Source organism: Chrysemys picta, chromosome 12 (assembly GCF_011386835.1).
Source record: "Chrysemys picta bellii isolate R12L10 chromosome 12, ASM1138683v2, whole genome shotgun sequence".
Taxonomy (NCBI): Eukaryota; Metazoa; Chordata; order Testudines; family Emydidae; genus Chrysemys; species Chrysemys picta.
This window is the reverse complement of record NC_088802.1, coordinates 57,613,768-57,630,618: the sequence shown is the minus strand read 5'-3', so window position 1 is coordinate 57,630,618 and position 16,851 is coordinate 57,613,768. Positions and strand designations below refer to the sequence as shown.

Sequence of the window (16,851 nt, the reverse complement as noted above, 5' to 3'; positions counted from 1 at the left end):
GGAAAGGGGGGGAGGAGAGAGGCAGCGTGGGGAGGGCCACCCACAGTAACGGGGGGGTGGGGAGACGCACAGGGGAACTGCTCCCCGCCCCAGATCACCTCCACTCTACCTCCTCCGCTGAGCACTCAGCCCCTGCTCTAAGTCTCCTCCAATCGGCGCCGCAAGCCTGCGAGGAGAGGAGAATTAGAGCGGCGCCGGCGTGCTCAGCGGAGGAGGTGGAGACGAGGCGAGCTGGGGCGGGCTCCCCAGGCGGGGTTAGCTTCCACGGGGGGGGACTCCGCAGGCGGGGTTAGCTGCTGTGGAGGCAGGCTCCCCGGGTGGGGTTAGCTTCCGCGGGGAGAGTGGGGGGGTCTCCCTGGGCGGGGTTAGCTGCCGCGGAGAGGGTGTAGCTGCTGCCGGGGGGGAGGGCTCCCCGGGTGGGGGGGGTGGCGGGGTCCCCGGGTGGGGGGCTGGGTTAGCTGCCGCGGGGGGACGGGGTTAGCTGGGGGGGGGGGGGGGAGTGCGAAACTTCCTTGCACCGGCCCTGATTTTAAGGCTTGTTTTTCAGCCCCTCGATCATTTTTATGGCCTTTTGTTGAACTCTCTGTAGTATTTCCACATCCTCCTTGAAGAGTGGCTATCAGAACTGGACATAGTATTCTAGTAGTGATCTTACCAATGCTATGTACAGAGGCAAGTTCACTTACCTACTTCTACTTGATGTTCCCCTTTTTATTACATTCAAGGAGCACATTAGCCCTTTTTGTCACAGCATTGTATTGAGGTCTCATGTTGAGTTGATTATCTATCATGACTCCTAAGTGCTTTACCAAAACTGAATCTTGCATCCTGTAGGTATAACCTCCGATCTTGGTTCCCAGATGTATTACCTTGCATTTGGCTGTATTAAAACACATTTTGTTGCATTGTAACCATTTAACCAGGCAATTCAGATCACTGTGTAACAGTAACCTGTCCTCCTCGTTATTTACTACCCCAGCAATCTTTGTCTCATCTGCAAATTTTATCAGCAAATGTTTTATAAAATCATTATTTTATATATCGTTATTATTGTATACGTTCATCTAGATTATTCATAAAAATATTAGTGTGATACTATATCTCACCATTACCAACTACATGTTGAGATCTGTCAGTGAACCAGTTTCTAAACCATCTAATGTTTTTTTAACCCTGTTAATTGCATATTGTGACATTCCCCAGGGTACAGTCTGGACTGTTGAACAGATGCATCCCCTCAATTTTCCAGCGTGGGGTGCCTTTCTCACTGCTTCGTTGTGAGAGTAACCACTCCTGGTTTGCTCACAAACAGCCTCCAGCATGTAAATCACTCCCAGCTATACTGTATGAGTGCTATAGCTAGCCACCCATGAATTACACTGCAGGGCAATACCAGGAAACTCTCAGTCCCAGACTTTTCCCCAGAAATGTGGATCTTGTACTACCCAGTACCATCCTGGACAATACAAGCTCATTGAAGGTATATCATTTCATTAATAGAAAATATGCACAAATCCTGTTACCCCAAATGCAGTTTCCCAAACACTTCAATCCAAACACTCACTGGTTTAGATCAAGCAAGTTTATTAACTACAGAAAGATAGATTTTTAAGTGATTACAAGTAGGGCTGTTGATTGATCGCAGTTAACTCACATGATTAACTAAAAAAAATTAATCGCGATTAAAAAAATTAATCACACTGTTAAACAATAGAATACCAATTGAAATGTATTACATATTTGTGGATGTTCTACTTTTTCAAATATATTGATTTCTATTATGACACAGAATACAAAGTGCACAGTGCTCACTTTATATTATTATTTTTATTACAAATATTTGCACTGTAAAAATGATAAACAAAAGTAGTATTTTTCAATTCACCTCATACAAGTATTGTAGTGCAATCTCTTTTTCGTGAAAGTGTAACTTACAAATGTCATTTTTTGTTACATAACTACACTCAAAAACAAAACAGTGTAAAACTTTAGAGCCTATAAGTCCACTCAGTCCTACTTCTTGTTCAGCCAATCGCTAAGACAAACAAATTTGTTTACATTTATAGGAGATACCGCTGCCTGCTACTTATTTACAGTGTCACCTGAAAGTGAGAACAGGCATTCGCATGGCACTTTTGTAGCCGCTGTTGCAAGGTATTTACGTGCTGGATATGCTAAACATTCGTATGCCCCTTTATGCTTCAGCCACCATTCTAGAGGACATGCTTCCATGCTGATGATGCTCGTTAAAAAAATAATGCGTTAATTGAATTTGTGACTGAACTCCTTGGAGAATAGTGTATATCCTGTTCTGTTTTACCTGCAGTCTACCATATATTTCATGTTATAGCAGTCTTTGATGATGACCCAGCACATGTTCGTTTTAAGAACACTTTCACAGCAGATTTGACAAAATGCAAAGAAGATGTGAGATTTCTAAAAATAGCTATAGCACTCAACCCAAGTTTTAAGAATCTGAAGTGCTGTCCAAAATCTGAAAGGGACGAGGTGTGGAGCATGCTTTCAGAAGTCTTAAAAGAGCAATGCTCAGATGCGGAAACTACAGAACCCAAACCACCAAAAAAGAAAATCAATCTTTTGCTGGTGGCATCTGACTCAGATGATGAAAATGAACATACATCGGTCTGCTTTGCTTTGGATTGTTATTGAGCAGAACCCATCATCAGCATGGATGCATGACTTCTGGAAAGGTGGTTAAAGCATGAAGGGATATATGAATCTTTAGCGCATCTCGCACGTTAATATCTTGCAACTCCGGCTACAACAGTGCCATGCGAACACCTGTTCTCCCTTTCAGGTGACACTGTAAACAAGAAGCAGGAAGCATTATCTCCTGCAAATTGTAACCAAACTTGTTTGTTTGAGCGATTGGCTGACGTAGGACTGAGTGGACTTGTAGGCTCTAAAGTTTTACATTTTTATTTTTGAATGCAGTTATTTTTTGTACATAATTCTACATTTGTAAGTTCAACTTTCATGATAAAGAGATTGCACTACAGTACTTGTATGAGATGAATTGAAAAATGCTATTTCTTTTATTTTTTACAGAGCAAATATTTGTAATAAAAATAAATATAAAGTGAGCATTGTACACTTTGTGTTGTAATTGAAATCAATATATTTGAAAATGTAGAAGACATCCAAAAATATTTAAATAAATGGTATTCTGTTATTGTTTAACACCATGATTAATTGCGATTGATTTTTTTTTAGTCGTTTAACAGCCCTAATTACAAGTAATGAGGCATAAAAGTCAGAATTGGTTAAAAAGAAATAAAATATAAAACGCAACTAACACCTAATTTAACAAGCTAAGTGAATTCAAAGCAAAAGGTTTATCTCACGACATGCTTTAGCAGTATTACTGGTTGGATCTTTCAGCCAGGATCCCTCCTCAGTCCAATGATGCTTCCTTTGTCCTTCAGGTGGTGTTGATGCCGTGAGTAGAGATGAAAGGAGCGATCATTTGGGGCGTCTGTTCCCCCATTTTTATATCTTTTCCTCCTCTTTGCGAAACATCTCCAGGTGGGGTTAAGGAGACAGAAAGTCTGTGGGATGGGAACTTCCAGCTGTTTCTTTGCCAAGATGTAAATTTCTTGCTCACACTCTTTCCTGCCAAAGAATAGCTGCTTGACCAAGTGATAGTCCGTTTGATTTTGTTGACACCTAGCTAAGGTGTCAGTTTGCGTTTTGTCTTTGAGGAACAAGTTTGTGCCTGCTTTTCTGAACTTGGAATATGTCTCAGTAATTTTATACAGTAGAATCTTATAACTTTACATACAATGAGGTCCTGTGGCACCTTTGAGACTAACAGAAGTACTGGGAGCATAAGCTTTCGTGGGTAAGAACCTCACTTCTTCAGATGCAAGAACCTCACATCTTGCATCTGAAGAAGTGAGGTTCTTACCCACGAAAGCTTATGCTCCCAGTACTTCTGTTAGTCTCAAAGGTGCCACAGGACCCTCTGTTGCTTTTTACAGATTCAGACTAACACGGCTACCCTCTGATACTTTACATACAATGTTGTTGTCACATATTTTACCAGCACAGTATGAGTTTTTCAGTGATACCTCACAAGGCATACTTTGTACAAAATCCATTATAGCTTTGTAAAAAGAGTGAACATAGGGATACAGACTGTCACACATATAATGAAAGTTTGTAAATCAAAATGTCATGTGGTACTAGGTCAAATACCTTGGAGAAATCCATATGTATTCTATCAATACAGTTCCTTTTATCAATGCTATCCAAAAATGACAACAGCTTTATTTGACAAGATCTATCTTCTGAGAAACCATGCAGAGTGGCATTCTTTTTTTTTTTTTTTGTCTCTAATCCTTTGTTGCTAGTCACAAATTAACTGTTCCATTATTTTACCCAGAATCTCTGTCTGGATGATCAGTCTATGGAACCCTGGATCATCCCTTGACCCTTTTTAAATATTGGAACTATGTTGGCAATCCGCCAGTCCTTTGGAATTTTCCCAATTTTTCAAGATTTTTTTTAAATATTTACGTCAGTGGTTCAGAGAGCTCCTCAGCTAGTTCCTTTATGATCGTTGGATGTAAGTTATCTGGGAGTACTGATTTGAAAATGTTAATTTTAGCAGATGCCGCGTCACATCCTCCTTTGTTACAGATGGCAAACTTTCTGTTCCATCTACATCATCATATGGGTTGGATACATCTTCCTGCTTCATTCCAAATTCTGAACAGAAATATCCATTCAACATTAGTTCCTTGTTTACCATCCTTTATATATAATTGTTTTATGTTTTATTACCACTTTTGCATCTTCTTTTAACCAGGTTGGCTTCTAGCCAAGAATTACCTTTTTGTCTATCTGTGGGATCATGGATATCCAATAGGACAGTGGTTCTCAAACTTTAGCAACCCGAGGATCCCCATTTTGATTTAAATTTTTTTTGCGGACCCCCAAACCCCCCACTAAGCCCCAGGCCCCACCCCCACCCCACCTCTTCCTGCCCCCGCTTCACCCCTGCCCCTCCCCCAAGCTCACCCCATCCCCGCTCCTCTCCCTCCCTCCCAGCGCCCCCTGCACACCACTGAACAGCTGTTCCCCGGCATGCAGGACTCAGGAGGCTCTGGGAAGGAGGGGGAGGAGTTGATCAGCAGGGCCCTTGGATCCCTGGAGTACCCTCATGGATCCCCAAGGTCCAGAGACCCCAGTTTGAGAAACACTGCAATAGGATATCCTTGAACAAGTCCCAGTTTTCGTTAAAGCTTTTCATTTCAGATTTGTTTTCCCAGACAGTTATACCACTGATTACATTAATCTTTGGGAAATTAACCCTTTTAAAGTTCTAAATATACATATTATTGATTGGTGCCATCTTCTGTTTGCACAAGGTAAATGTAACGAGATTGTGATCTTTGGTACAGTGGTAACACTAATGTTTAGGTCAGTGATTAACTCTTATTTGAGTTAATGAGGTCCAACTATTGAAGGTACCCCATGTTGGGTGCAGGACTTCCTGTGTTAAGAAATTATCATTTATTATTTTGAGAAACTTTAGGGGAGTTTTGTAACTGGCTGCATGAGGTGTCCAGCAAATGCCCCTGTCATGGGGCAGCTGCCTCACTCCAAGGTAAAAGGGATTAAGAGCAGCTGAGGGAGGCTGGTGAGGTAGTTGGTCCCAGGTGTGGCTGGCTTAATCAGGCCACAGCTGGCCTGGATAAAAGGGCTGTGGGGCCAGGAGACAGAAGAGTCTCTCTCTAGCATTGGAGAGAGATGGATCTAGCTGCCTGAAGGAGCAAAGGGTACCTTGGACAGAGCAGTGCTGGGGAAGGGCAAGAGGAGCTCCAGCCTGACAACTCCCCAGGCTGAGGCCTTGCTAAAGGTCTACGTAGGTACTGGGGCTGGGAGGTGCAGCCTGGGAATAGGCAGAGGCAGCTGGTCTGACCCCCTTGCCAATGATGAGTCCTGTTTCTAAAAGGTCAGCTACCATAGCTGATACTATTAGGGTCCCTGGGCTGGAGCCCGGAGTAGAGGGTGGGCCCAGGCTCCCCCCTTGCCCCCTCCTCCCCCCCCAAATTAATCACTGAGACTGGGAGACAACAGAGACTGTGCAAGGGAGAGTAGTTCTAGAGTAGTTCTCCTCCCTTGCTGGCTTATGATGAAAATGGCTCAGTAGGCTATGACCCTTGCCTCTAGAGAGAGAAGGGCTATGTGGAGGGTCACAGTGAGCCTCTGAGGCTAGCAAAATCCGCCAGGAAACGCGGGACCCACGGAGACAAGGACAGAGCTTTGTCACAACAGGATAAACAAAAACTGTGTTTGGTCATGTATATGTCATGAAAATTTTGCTGATAATACCATGTTGTTTCATGCTGCTGAGTCTGGTGCAACATAGCTGGCAACCTTACAAGGACACCAATTTCCTAACCTCTAGCAACTTCCAACCAGAGTTGCAACACTTGCTGCAAGATTTTCAGGTGTCCAGAGCCCACTGAAATAGAAGAGAGCAGTTTCAGAGGGGTAGCCAAGTTAGTCTGTATCAGCAAAAACAACGAGGAGTCCTTGTGGCTCCTTAGAGACTAACAAAATTATTTGGGCATAAGCTTTCGTGGGCTATAACCCACTTCATCAGATGCATGGAGTGGAAAATACAGTAGGCAGGTGTAAATACACAGCAAGAGAGACACCACTATCTTGCTGTCTCTCCCCACCCTACTTATTTCTCATTTGAATCCACTGCAGTTTTACATCACTTGTGCATGTGCACACTATGCTAATTGTATTGGTGGTGTGCTTCCTCACCAGGAGCACTTGTATTGATGCAGAGTGCAGTGCACCATAGGTATCTATCTCACTGTGCAACTCGCCACCTTCCAGTGCAGGGTGTTTTATGAAGTTTTTGCAATGCCTCTTGAGTAGGGCCCTACCAAATTCACAGTTCACTTTGGTCAATTTCATGGCCACAGGGTCTTAAAATTGGTCAGTTTCACAATTTCAGATGTTTGCATCTGAAATTTCACGGTGTTGTAACCGTGGGGGTCCTGGTCCAAAAAGTGATTCTGGGGGAGTCCCAAAGCTATTATAGGGGTGTTGCAGGATTGCCATACTCACTTCTGTTTCCTGCAGCTGTAGGAGGCTCCCAGAGGTGGAGGTAGGTCCTCTCTCTCCACTGCTGCTGGGAGCGCCCCACATGAGGGCTCCTAGCCACTAGTCAGGGCCAGTGGTGGGTTAACATATGAGGCCCATAGGGCCCATGCCCAGATGCCCTGGACAGGAGCCACAGGGTGGAAGCCCTAAGCCCCAGCAGGCGTTGCAGGGGCTGAGCTCGGATGCCTTGAGCCCCGACTGGAGCTGAGGGGGAGAGGGGAGGTGGAAGTCTGGTGCTCAGGCAGGACCTGGGGGGCAGGGCAAAAGCCCCAGGGAGTGGCAGCCCCAAGCCCAGGTCCCTGAGCTTGGGCAGCAGCAGCAACCCCCAGCCCAGGCACCCTGAGCCTGGGCAGGAGCCGTGGGGGACAGCAGTCCCCAGCCTGGGTGCCTCGAGCCTGGGCAGGAGCCCCAGGAGATGGTAGCCTGGAGCCCAGCTCTAAGGCTGCTGCAGCACAGAAGTGAGGGTGTAGTTTTGGAGTTGGGTCTGATCTCCCTCCAATAACAGCCAAGCAGGGGAAGGACAAGTTCTGCCCTCCCCAGCCCGGCTGATTTCAGGGAGATCAGATTTCACGGGTCAGGGCCAATTTCACAGTCCATGACATGTTTTTCACAGCCGTGAAATTGTAGGGCCCTACTCATGAGGCCAAAACAAGTCATACGGGATGACTGGGTACATGAGGTCAACTAGACAAATTAGAGGATTGGGCCAAAAGAAACCTGATGAGGTTCAACAAGGACAAGTGCAGAGTCCTGCACTTAGGATGGAAGAATCCCATGCACTGCTACAGACTAGGGACCGAATGGCTAGGAAGCAGTTCTGCAGAAAAGGACCTACAGGTTACAGTGGACGAGAAGCTGGATGTGAGTCAACAGTGTGCCCTTGTTGCTGTCAAAGTTAGACTCAAGACACATAGTTTGTCAGACCACTCTGTTTTATTAGCACAGCGCTCTGCTAATACATTCAGATAATGTGAGCCCCCATGCAAGATTCAAACAGTCTTATTTATACAGATAAAAGCATGCGAACTAAACAAAGGGACAGAGAGAGCAAATTGAAGAATTTGCCTAGGGCACAATATGTATATCCTACTTCCTTATTAGCTCTTATTATCTAAGGCTAACGCTTCACCAATCGCCCTTAAGAGGAGCAATTGATTAACAGTTTCCTGACACCTGGATTGCAGCATTTCATACAGCATTCTTTAATTCATTCTATTTCTTTAATATAATTCATTTCACTTTCACATTGCCAAGAAGGCTAACAGCATTCTGGGCTGTATAAGTAGGGGCATTGCCAGCAGATCAAGGGACATGATCGTTCCCCTCTATTCAACATTGGTGAGGCCTCATCTGGAGTATTGTGTCCAGTTTTGGGCCCCACACTACAAGAAGGATGTGGAAAAATTGGAAAGAGTCCAGTGGAGGGCAACAAAAATGATTAGGGGGCTGGAGCACGTGACTTGTGAGGAGAGGCTGAGGGAACTGGGATTGTTTAGTCTGCAGAAGAGAAGAATGAGAGGAGATTTGATAGCTGCTTTCAACTCACTCAGACTGTGGGGACCTAAAAGGGGGTTCCAAAGAGGATGGATCTAGACTGTTCTCAGTGGTACCTGATGACAGAACAAGGAATAATGGTCTCAGGTTGCAGTTGGGGAGGTTTAGGTTGGATTTTAGGAAAAACTTTTTCACTAGGAGGGTGGTGAAACACTGGAATGGGTTACCTAGGGAGGTGGTGGAATCTCCTTCCTTAGAAGTTTTTAAGGTCAGGCTTGACAAAGCCCTGGCTGGGTTGATTTAGTTGGGAATTGGTCCTGCTTTGAGCAGGGGGTTGGACTAGATGACCTCCTGAGGTCCCTTCCAACCCTGATATTCTGTGATTCTAAACTTCCCATAATGTAGTGTTCTCCATCCTATAATTTCATCTGCAGCCCATAATATTTCACCCTTTTTTTTTTCAAAATCCCTGCAAACCTGTGTGTCCCTTTTCACTGTCCACCATCTCTGACAGAAGCATGGAGCATGTAAAGCTGTGCACTACTGTCATGAGTATTGCAAGCACAGGGCACCTGATCCTATGGTATTTGCAGAGCTGCAAAAGGAGCTGTGGGGAATACGACAATTCCTTGGAGGCTAGCTTGCGGTGGGACATAGAAACAATTCAAGGTTGTTGGCAGTGTTCACAGAGCAGCCGCAGATGGTGGAGCGCTGCTTCTGGGTCTGAGAAATAAGCACTGACTGGTGGGATCACATCATCAAACAGGTTTGAGATGACAAGCAGCAGCTGCAGAACGTTTGGCTGTGCAAGGCTACATTGCTGGATCTGTGCGCTGAACTTGCCTCAGCCCTCCAGCGCAGGGAGACCAAAATGAGAGCTGCACTGACAGTTGAGAAGCAAGTGGTGATTGCCCTGTGGAAACTTACAATGTCAGATTGCTACTGATCAGTCCAGAATCAATTTGGAGTCAGGAAATCCACCACAGGGGCGATTGTCATGCACATGTGCAGGGCTATTAATCACCTCCTGTTATGCAGGACTGTGACTCTGGGCAATGTGCAGGGCGTAGTGGATGGTTTTGCAGCAGTGGGGTTCCCAATCTGCAGTGGGGTGACAGATGGCATGACTACAGTGCTTAAATTCAGCTGGAGCTGTCCAGAGAGATCTCTGGTAAATATTTTCCCTTGACTCCAGCCTGATGCTATTGGTTCTGAACGGGGGTTCTGCAGCTCCAAACCAATTTCAGGGGTTCCGTGGGGCCCCACAGCTGAAGCCTGAGCCTCGGCATGCCCTGCAGGGCATAAGCCCCAAGCCCCAGCACACCCCACAGGGCTGAAGCCTGGAGCCCTGAATGGGGAGTGGCATGGGGGGCTTTGGGAAATACTCTGAGAATTTAAGCCCTGCACACACATCCCCATTTTATCACCATACCACCTTGCCACAGAGCACATCAGCTGAAAGGGCTACTTTTCTATGGTAATGCAAACACTGTTAGATCACCGGGGACACTTTACAGACATGTATGTGGGCTGGTTAGGGAAGGAGCATTATGCATTCATCTTTAAGAACACAGGACTGATCCCCCACACTGGTTATCAAGAAGCAAAAAAAAGATATGACACAGCCCCCTTTATTGCATTCAAGTCTCTGGCTCCCAATCAGCACCTAGGTCCAGTACAGTGAGAAGTTATTTTAAACTCTGCTAACATATACAAAATATTCTTCTGACGTCATCAGGTCATTATAGGTTTGGATTTTAACCAAAATACCACACTGCCAGCCAATCCTTTAGTGTCTAAAGCTAAAGGTTTATTATAAAGAGAGAACAAGAAGAGAGATGTTAAATGGTAAAACAGTGACATACATACAAAGACTTCGAAGTCCATATATCAGGTTCTTAGCAGTATTGGTGAGTTTGCTGGCTTGAAAGTCCCTCTGGTACACATCCACAGCTTGGATGGGTCATTCAGTCCTTTGTTCAGAGCTTCAGTTTGCAGCAAAGTTCCTCCAGAAGTAAGAAGTGGGATTGAAGACAAAATGGAGAAGATGCAGCTGCCTTTTATAGATTTTTGCCATGCGGCTTGTGCTTCCTTTGTTTCAAACAGAACCTGCCCAACACATGGCTTGGAAGCCTTAGAGTTCTGTCGATAGGCATGCCCTGCATGCCTTGCTGAGTCATAAGGTGTATTCCTTGCCTTCTCTCAATGGATCGGTTGTAAATCTGATGGTCCTTAATGGGCTATCAAGCAGGTTAGGCAGTGCTGAAACTGTCTGGGGGTGTCACCCAGAAGCACAGCACAAGTTTTGAAATACAGAAAATACATACATATCTATAACCCGTAATACAAAGGTGATACAAACATATAAACAAGATTATCATATTTGGCAAATTATAGCATTTTCACAGATATCTTACATGGCATATCTGGCATAACTCATTGCCATTTTACCATATTGGTATTCATAATATCCTAAAGTGTCCCCCAGATTCTATACAGCATCACATTGATAAATTGGAGAGGGTTCAGAGAAGAGCCACAAGAATGATTAAAGAAAGGACTGGAAAATATGCCTTTGTAGATACAGACTCAGTCACAGTCTGTTTAGCTTAACATAGGGAAGGTTACAGAATAACTTGATCAGGTTTATAAGTTCTTAAACGGGAAAAAATATTTGATAATGGGATCTTCAGTCTAGCAGACAAAGGCATAACATTCAGTGGCTGGAAGTTGAAGTTAGACAACATTCAGACTTGAAATAAAGCATAGATATTTAACAGTGAGGATAATTAAGCATTGGTACCACTTACCCTGGGTTGTGGGGGCATCCCCATCATTGTCCATTTTAAAATCAAGGTTGAATGTTTTTCTAAAAGATTCTGTTCTTCAAATAGGAATTATTTGGGGAAAGATCTGTGGCCTGTGCTATACAGGAGGTAAGACTAAGAGATAAGTGGTCCCTTCTGGCCTTGGAATCTATAAAAACCATCTTTGATTGTCAGTAATATTGAATCTTCATTCATATACAATTCTGTACGTCTGAAGCCTGGGGGCCTTTAATTAGTTTAGATTTATTTGGGTATTAAGGTGTCTGAATAATATGAAGTTGCATGGACTCAAATTCAACTCACTGCTAGTATATGAGTGCATGGTGGTGGGGTTTTTTTCGGGGGTGGGGTGGGGGAGAGTTGTTTTTGCTGGCTAGAAAATCATTGTTTCTTTCGTTTTGTGTAAGATGAGAGAGCCTAAGCAACACTTCTTGACCTGAAGCTGAGAATAAGTTGTGAAAACAGAGTATTTTGAAAAGCCTAGAATTTCAAATAAAATAGTATGTTATAATAAAAGTGGTTTTTTGGGGGAAGGGGGGTTTGAAGGAAGACAAGTAAGACATGCTAAATGCAAAGGGTAAGGTACATAATTTATGTATGGTTTGTGTAAGAGGTTCCTGGCTGTGGCTGTCAACCCTGTCTGGCCACTCTCTGTACTGCTTGAAGGTCCCTGAGCTAAAACACACTCAGAACTTGTTTTTACACCTGGGAGAAGAAGTGGCCATTGACTTTGGGCTAAAGGAATACCAGGAAATCAAATTAATTAATCACCCAAAGAAACAAATATGGCAGCTGAGGATCTCTAAAATGCGGGAAGTCTGTTACCCTAAACTGGCAGCTGGGGGAGGGCCTGAATGGAATAGGAGCAGCTAAGTTTGGCATTTGGTTTGAGAATGCATCGTGTGTTAAAGAGCAAAAGAACTGGAGATGCTTGGAACTTAAATAACTTTTCTGTTGCAATATTTGAACTTAGATATAGAAAACTAAAGAGCCACTTTACCACAGCCCCTTTCTTGCTGTTATTGGCTCAGCTGTCTGGCCAGAAATTCTACACTTTATGGGTCAGATGTTATCTCTTACTGTCTCATACTAGACAGAATTTCAACAGCTTTGACTTCAGACTGTTGGACTTTTAAGAGCTATCCATGTAGGTAAAATGCCAGCCACGGCAGGGATGTTGGGTAAAACTTTAACCAAGAGAGATTTCTACTTCTTTCTGGCTCTAGACAGAAGAGGACTCACTATTTCTGATCTATGTAAAGTAAAACTTTTCATCTTCAAAGTGCTTTACAAATATTAACTAATTGGCCCTGGTTATGCTTTCTACACTTAAAAATTTTTCCAACCTGAACTGCAGTTATTCCTGGTGGCAAGTGATTCAATGTTTCTGCAGCAGTGGTGGCAGTTCTAAACGTACATACAGGGCCAACGTTTCGGCAGCATAAAAAGCCTCCTTTTTGAAGATTCAGCTTGCATATACAAAATGTCTACCCAGAATTCAACTACAGGCTAGAGTGACCAAATGTCCTGATTTTATAGGGACAGTCCAGATATTTGGGGCTTTTTCTTACATAGGTGCCTATTACCCCCCACCCTCTGTCCCAATTTTTCACACTTGCTATCTGGTCAGCCTGCTGCAGGCACAAATCTCAGAATGTGGGTGTGTATCAAAGAGGCATGGCCTTGGAGATTGACAGTGAGGGAGGGCCAGATGCCCCCTGGTGGGGAGAACCAGGAAGGCCATGCTCACCACGCTGGAAGCAGAGGGGTGGGACAGGAACAGAAAGTATAAAAAGCGGGCCCTGTACTTGCTCAGTTGCGAGGCAGCTGCCAAAGGAGATGGACACATTCTCCCCCCTCTTCAGGCCAAGAGGCCTGTGCTTGTCTGTCTACCACAAGAGCCAGGATGACAGATTGTACCTGGGTGCGTAACCCTTGGCCGGAGCTCCCTAGACTGTTTGCTGGGTGCTTGCCCCTGCCTGAGGCCTGGAACCCAAGACAGTGTTTGGTACCCTGCCCGGTCTGAGGGCCTAGGTTTTCAAGACTATACCTGACTATAACCTGCCTGAGGGTTGGGCTTTAAACTGTTTGGCGCGCTCCCCCTGCCTGAGGGCTTGGGCCCCTGAACAACTCACTGCTCTACCCTGCTGGAGGGATCGAGCACTGAGGCCTGGTCTACACTAGGAGGTTATGTCAAATTTAGCAGCGTTAAATCGAATTAACTCTGCACCCGTCCACACAACAAAGCTATTTAGTTCGACATAGAGGTCTCTTAAATTCGACTTCTGTACTCCTCTGCAACGAGGGGAGTAGCGCTAAATTCGACATGGCCATGTCGAATTAGGGTAGGTATGGATGGAAAAAGACGCTAATAGCTCCGGGAGCTATCCCACAGTGCACCACTTTGTTGACGCTCTGGACAGCAGTCCGAGCTTGGATGCTCTGACCAGCCACACAGGAAAATCCCCGGGAAAATTTGAATTCCTTTTCCTCTCTGGGCAGTTTGAATCTCATTTCCTGTTTGGACATCATGGCGAGCTCAGCAGCACTGGCAACGATGCAGAGCTCTCCAGCAGAGATGGCCATGCAATTCCAGAATAGAAAGAGGGCCCCAGCATGGACTGATAGGGAAGTCTTGGATCTGATCGCTGTGTGGGGTGATGAGTCCCTGCTTTCGGAGCTGCGATCGAAAAGACAGAATGCAAAGATCTACGAGAAGATCTCAAAAACCATGACAGAGAGAGGATACAGCCGGGATGCAACGCAGTGCCGTGTGAAAATCAAGGAGCTGAGACAAGGGTACCAGAAGACCAAAGAGGCAAACGGACATTCCAGATCCCAGCCCCAGACATGCCGTTTCTACGAGGCACTGCATTCCATCCTAGATGCGGCCGCCACCACTACCCCACCACTGACCGTGGACTCTGAGGATGGGATATTGTCGACGGCCGCTTCCTCGGAGATGTTAGCGGACGGGGAAGATGAGGAAGGAGATGAGGAGGACGAGGCAGTCAACAGCGCTTACAACGCTGATTTCCCAGACAGCCAGGATCTCTTCATCACCCTCACAGAGATCCCCTACCAACCGTCCCCAAGCGTTAACCCGGACCCAGAATCAGGAGAAGGATCAGTCGGTAAGTGTTTTAAACATGTAAAAATTTATTTTGAACAGAACATTAATATTAACATTTGGTTTTTCATGATTACTTTGCCCTAGGCGCTTAATGATTTAGTCCTTGGCAGTGCAACTACTGCAAAACAATTAACAATGTCCGGTTTATCATGATTGGTTTGCCCTAGGCGCTCAACTGTTTAGTCCTTGCCAGTGCAGCTACAGTAAAATTCGGTCTATATGTCCGGGGATAGAGCTGAAATCCTCATGGGACATCTCCATGAAGCTCTCCTGGAGGTAATTGGAAAGCCTTTGCATGAGGTTCCATGGGAGAGCGGCCTTGTTGTGTCCTCCGTAGTAGGAAACGTTTCCACGCCAGGCTAGCAGCAAGTACTCCGGGATCATTGCCTTGCAGAGCATGGCAGCATATGGCCCTGGTCTTTGCAGGCTTTCACGAAGCATGCGTTCTCTGTCGGTATCTGAAATCCTCATCAGAGTGATTTCGCTCATGGTGACCTGCTTTGAATTAGGGGAATGTTAGTATTGGGACTGCTTGCCTGTTCCTTTACAGAACTGTAAACGGCGGTTTACAGCCATGTGGTGGAGGCGGGAGAGGGGCAGCATACAGGAATCTTTCCTGGGGACAGCCGCGAGGGGTGGGACAGGGGCAGAGTTCATGCTTGCCAGATTGCTGGCAGCAGGAACTGGCCAACGCTAGGAGCATTGCTTTGAACGTGAAAGGAGGGCAGTGCTATTATTAAAGTTTTAAGCAGCCACAAGTCTACAGCTTACCATGTCAGCCTGCTACCCAGATTCCGCTGTCCTGCCCCGCTTGTCTGATCTGCACTGCAAGACCCCAGGCACTGAATGCGAAGGCCGAAAATTTGACCTTGTCCTGAGTGCGCATGTAATAGGTGCTGTGCATGGTCTTGTTCACAGAGAAAGACTATGTTCTTTGTTCACAAAAAAATTGATCTTTCTGAGGAATTCACTCCCTTTTTCCCATCCCACAGCTGTGACTGTCTCCGGACCTACCCTGGCATCACACTCCCAGAGGCTGTCACAGATTAGGCGTAGAAAGAAAAGGACACGGGACGACATGTTCTCAGAACTTATGGGCTGCTCCCGAGCCGAGGCAACCCAGCAGACCCAGTGGAGGGAGAACATGTCACAATACCAGCGAGCACACAGCGAACGGGAGGAGAGGTGGCGGCAGGAAGACCAGCAGGCGACTCAAACACTGCTTGGACTAATGAGGGAGCAAACGGACACGCTCCGGTGCCTTGTGGATGTTCTGCAGGACCGGAGGCAGGAGGACAGAGCCCCGCTGCAGTCTATCTGTAACCACCCTCCCCCGCCACAAAGTTCCATCCCCCCCTCACCCAAAGTACCAAGAAGGAGGGGCGGCAGAGTCCGTGAAAACTGTCACTCCATCCCTGCAGACTGCTCACGTAGCAGAAGGCTGTCATTCCCCAAAATTTGATAAGTCCTTTCCTTCCCGCCTCACTCAAGTCCCCATCCCAGTTTCATCCCCTAACTGTGTAGTTGCTAATAAAAAATACGTTTCTGTTAATTACTGTTTCCATCATGTTTTTTTAGAGGAGAGTCTGTTTGAAGGGGGGGAAGGGGGTTGGTAATTGGACAGGACAGTCACCTTTACCAGGGTACAGACACGGGGGCAGGTTCAGCAGCAGGTCACACACACCTTGCAGTCACTAGGCACCCTGGTGAGTCTGGGAGGTGGTTTTCATTTTCTGTGTGGGGTGGGGCTATGTGACTTTGTGGTGGGGGAGGGCGGTTAGAGATCTTATGCAGCGGTCCTTATCCTGGATCACAGAGCCACGCAGCAGGGGATCGGTAACCGTCCTCCCCCTGCCACAAAGTCACATAGCCCCCACACACAGAGTCCCGAACAGGAGGGGTGGCAGGCTCCGTTGAAACAACCAGTCCACCAGTGTGGACCACTCTAGAAGCAGGAGCCTGTCATTCCTCGAGTTTAGAAGCATCCTTTGCATCACTACACTACACCCGCTCCCCACCACAGTCTGCATCCCAGTTTCAACACTTTACTGCGAAAACAGTAATAAAGAAAACGGTGTTCATTAACAAATTTCCAGTGATTTTATTTTTAAACATGTGTTGGAAGGGGGGGAACTGGGTGAACGGGGTATGAAACTGGAGAGGATAGTGAACATTCACTGGGTAAAGAAACGGGGGCAGGTTCAGCTTCTCTGTAAACAAACCTAATAGTCACAGGTTACCCTGCTC

At 45.9% G+C, this 16,851-nt stretch overlaps 1 protein-coding gene across 12 annotated transcripts in view; it reads left to right on the top strand.

The window, feature by feature from the left end:
- Window positions 1–16,851, top strand: part of CCDC57 (coiled-coil domain containing 57) — a 109,227-nt gene that overhangs the window by 79,105 nt on the left and 13,271 nt on the right. For 6 of the 12 annotated variants that reach the window (XM_065563831.1, XM_065563830.1, XM_065563834.1 and 3 more), the window contains one exon: window positions 15,597–16,156. The exons of 3 other annotated variants lie outside the window; for them this stretch is intronic. In XM_065563831.1, coding sequence (XP_065419903.1) covers window positions 15,597–16,066 — 470 coding nt within the window. In that variant the 3' untranslated portion in view covers window positions 16,067–16,156. Of the gene's footprint in view, window positions 1–12,828; window positions 16,157–16,851 lie in introns of those variants that run through there. 3 more of the 12 variants (XR_010591944.1, XM_042840892.2, XM_042840891.2) reach the window with 3 other exon arrangements.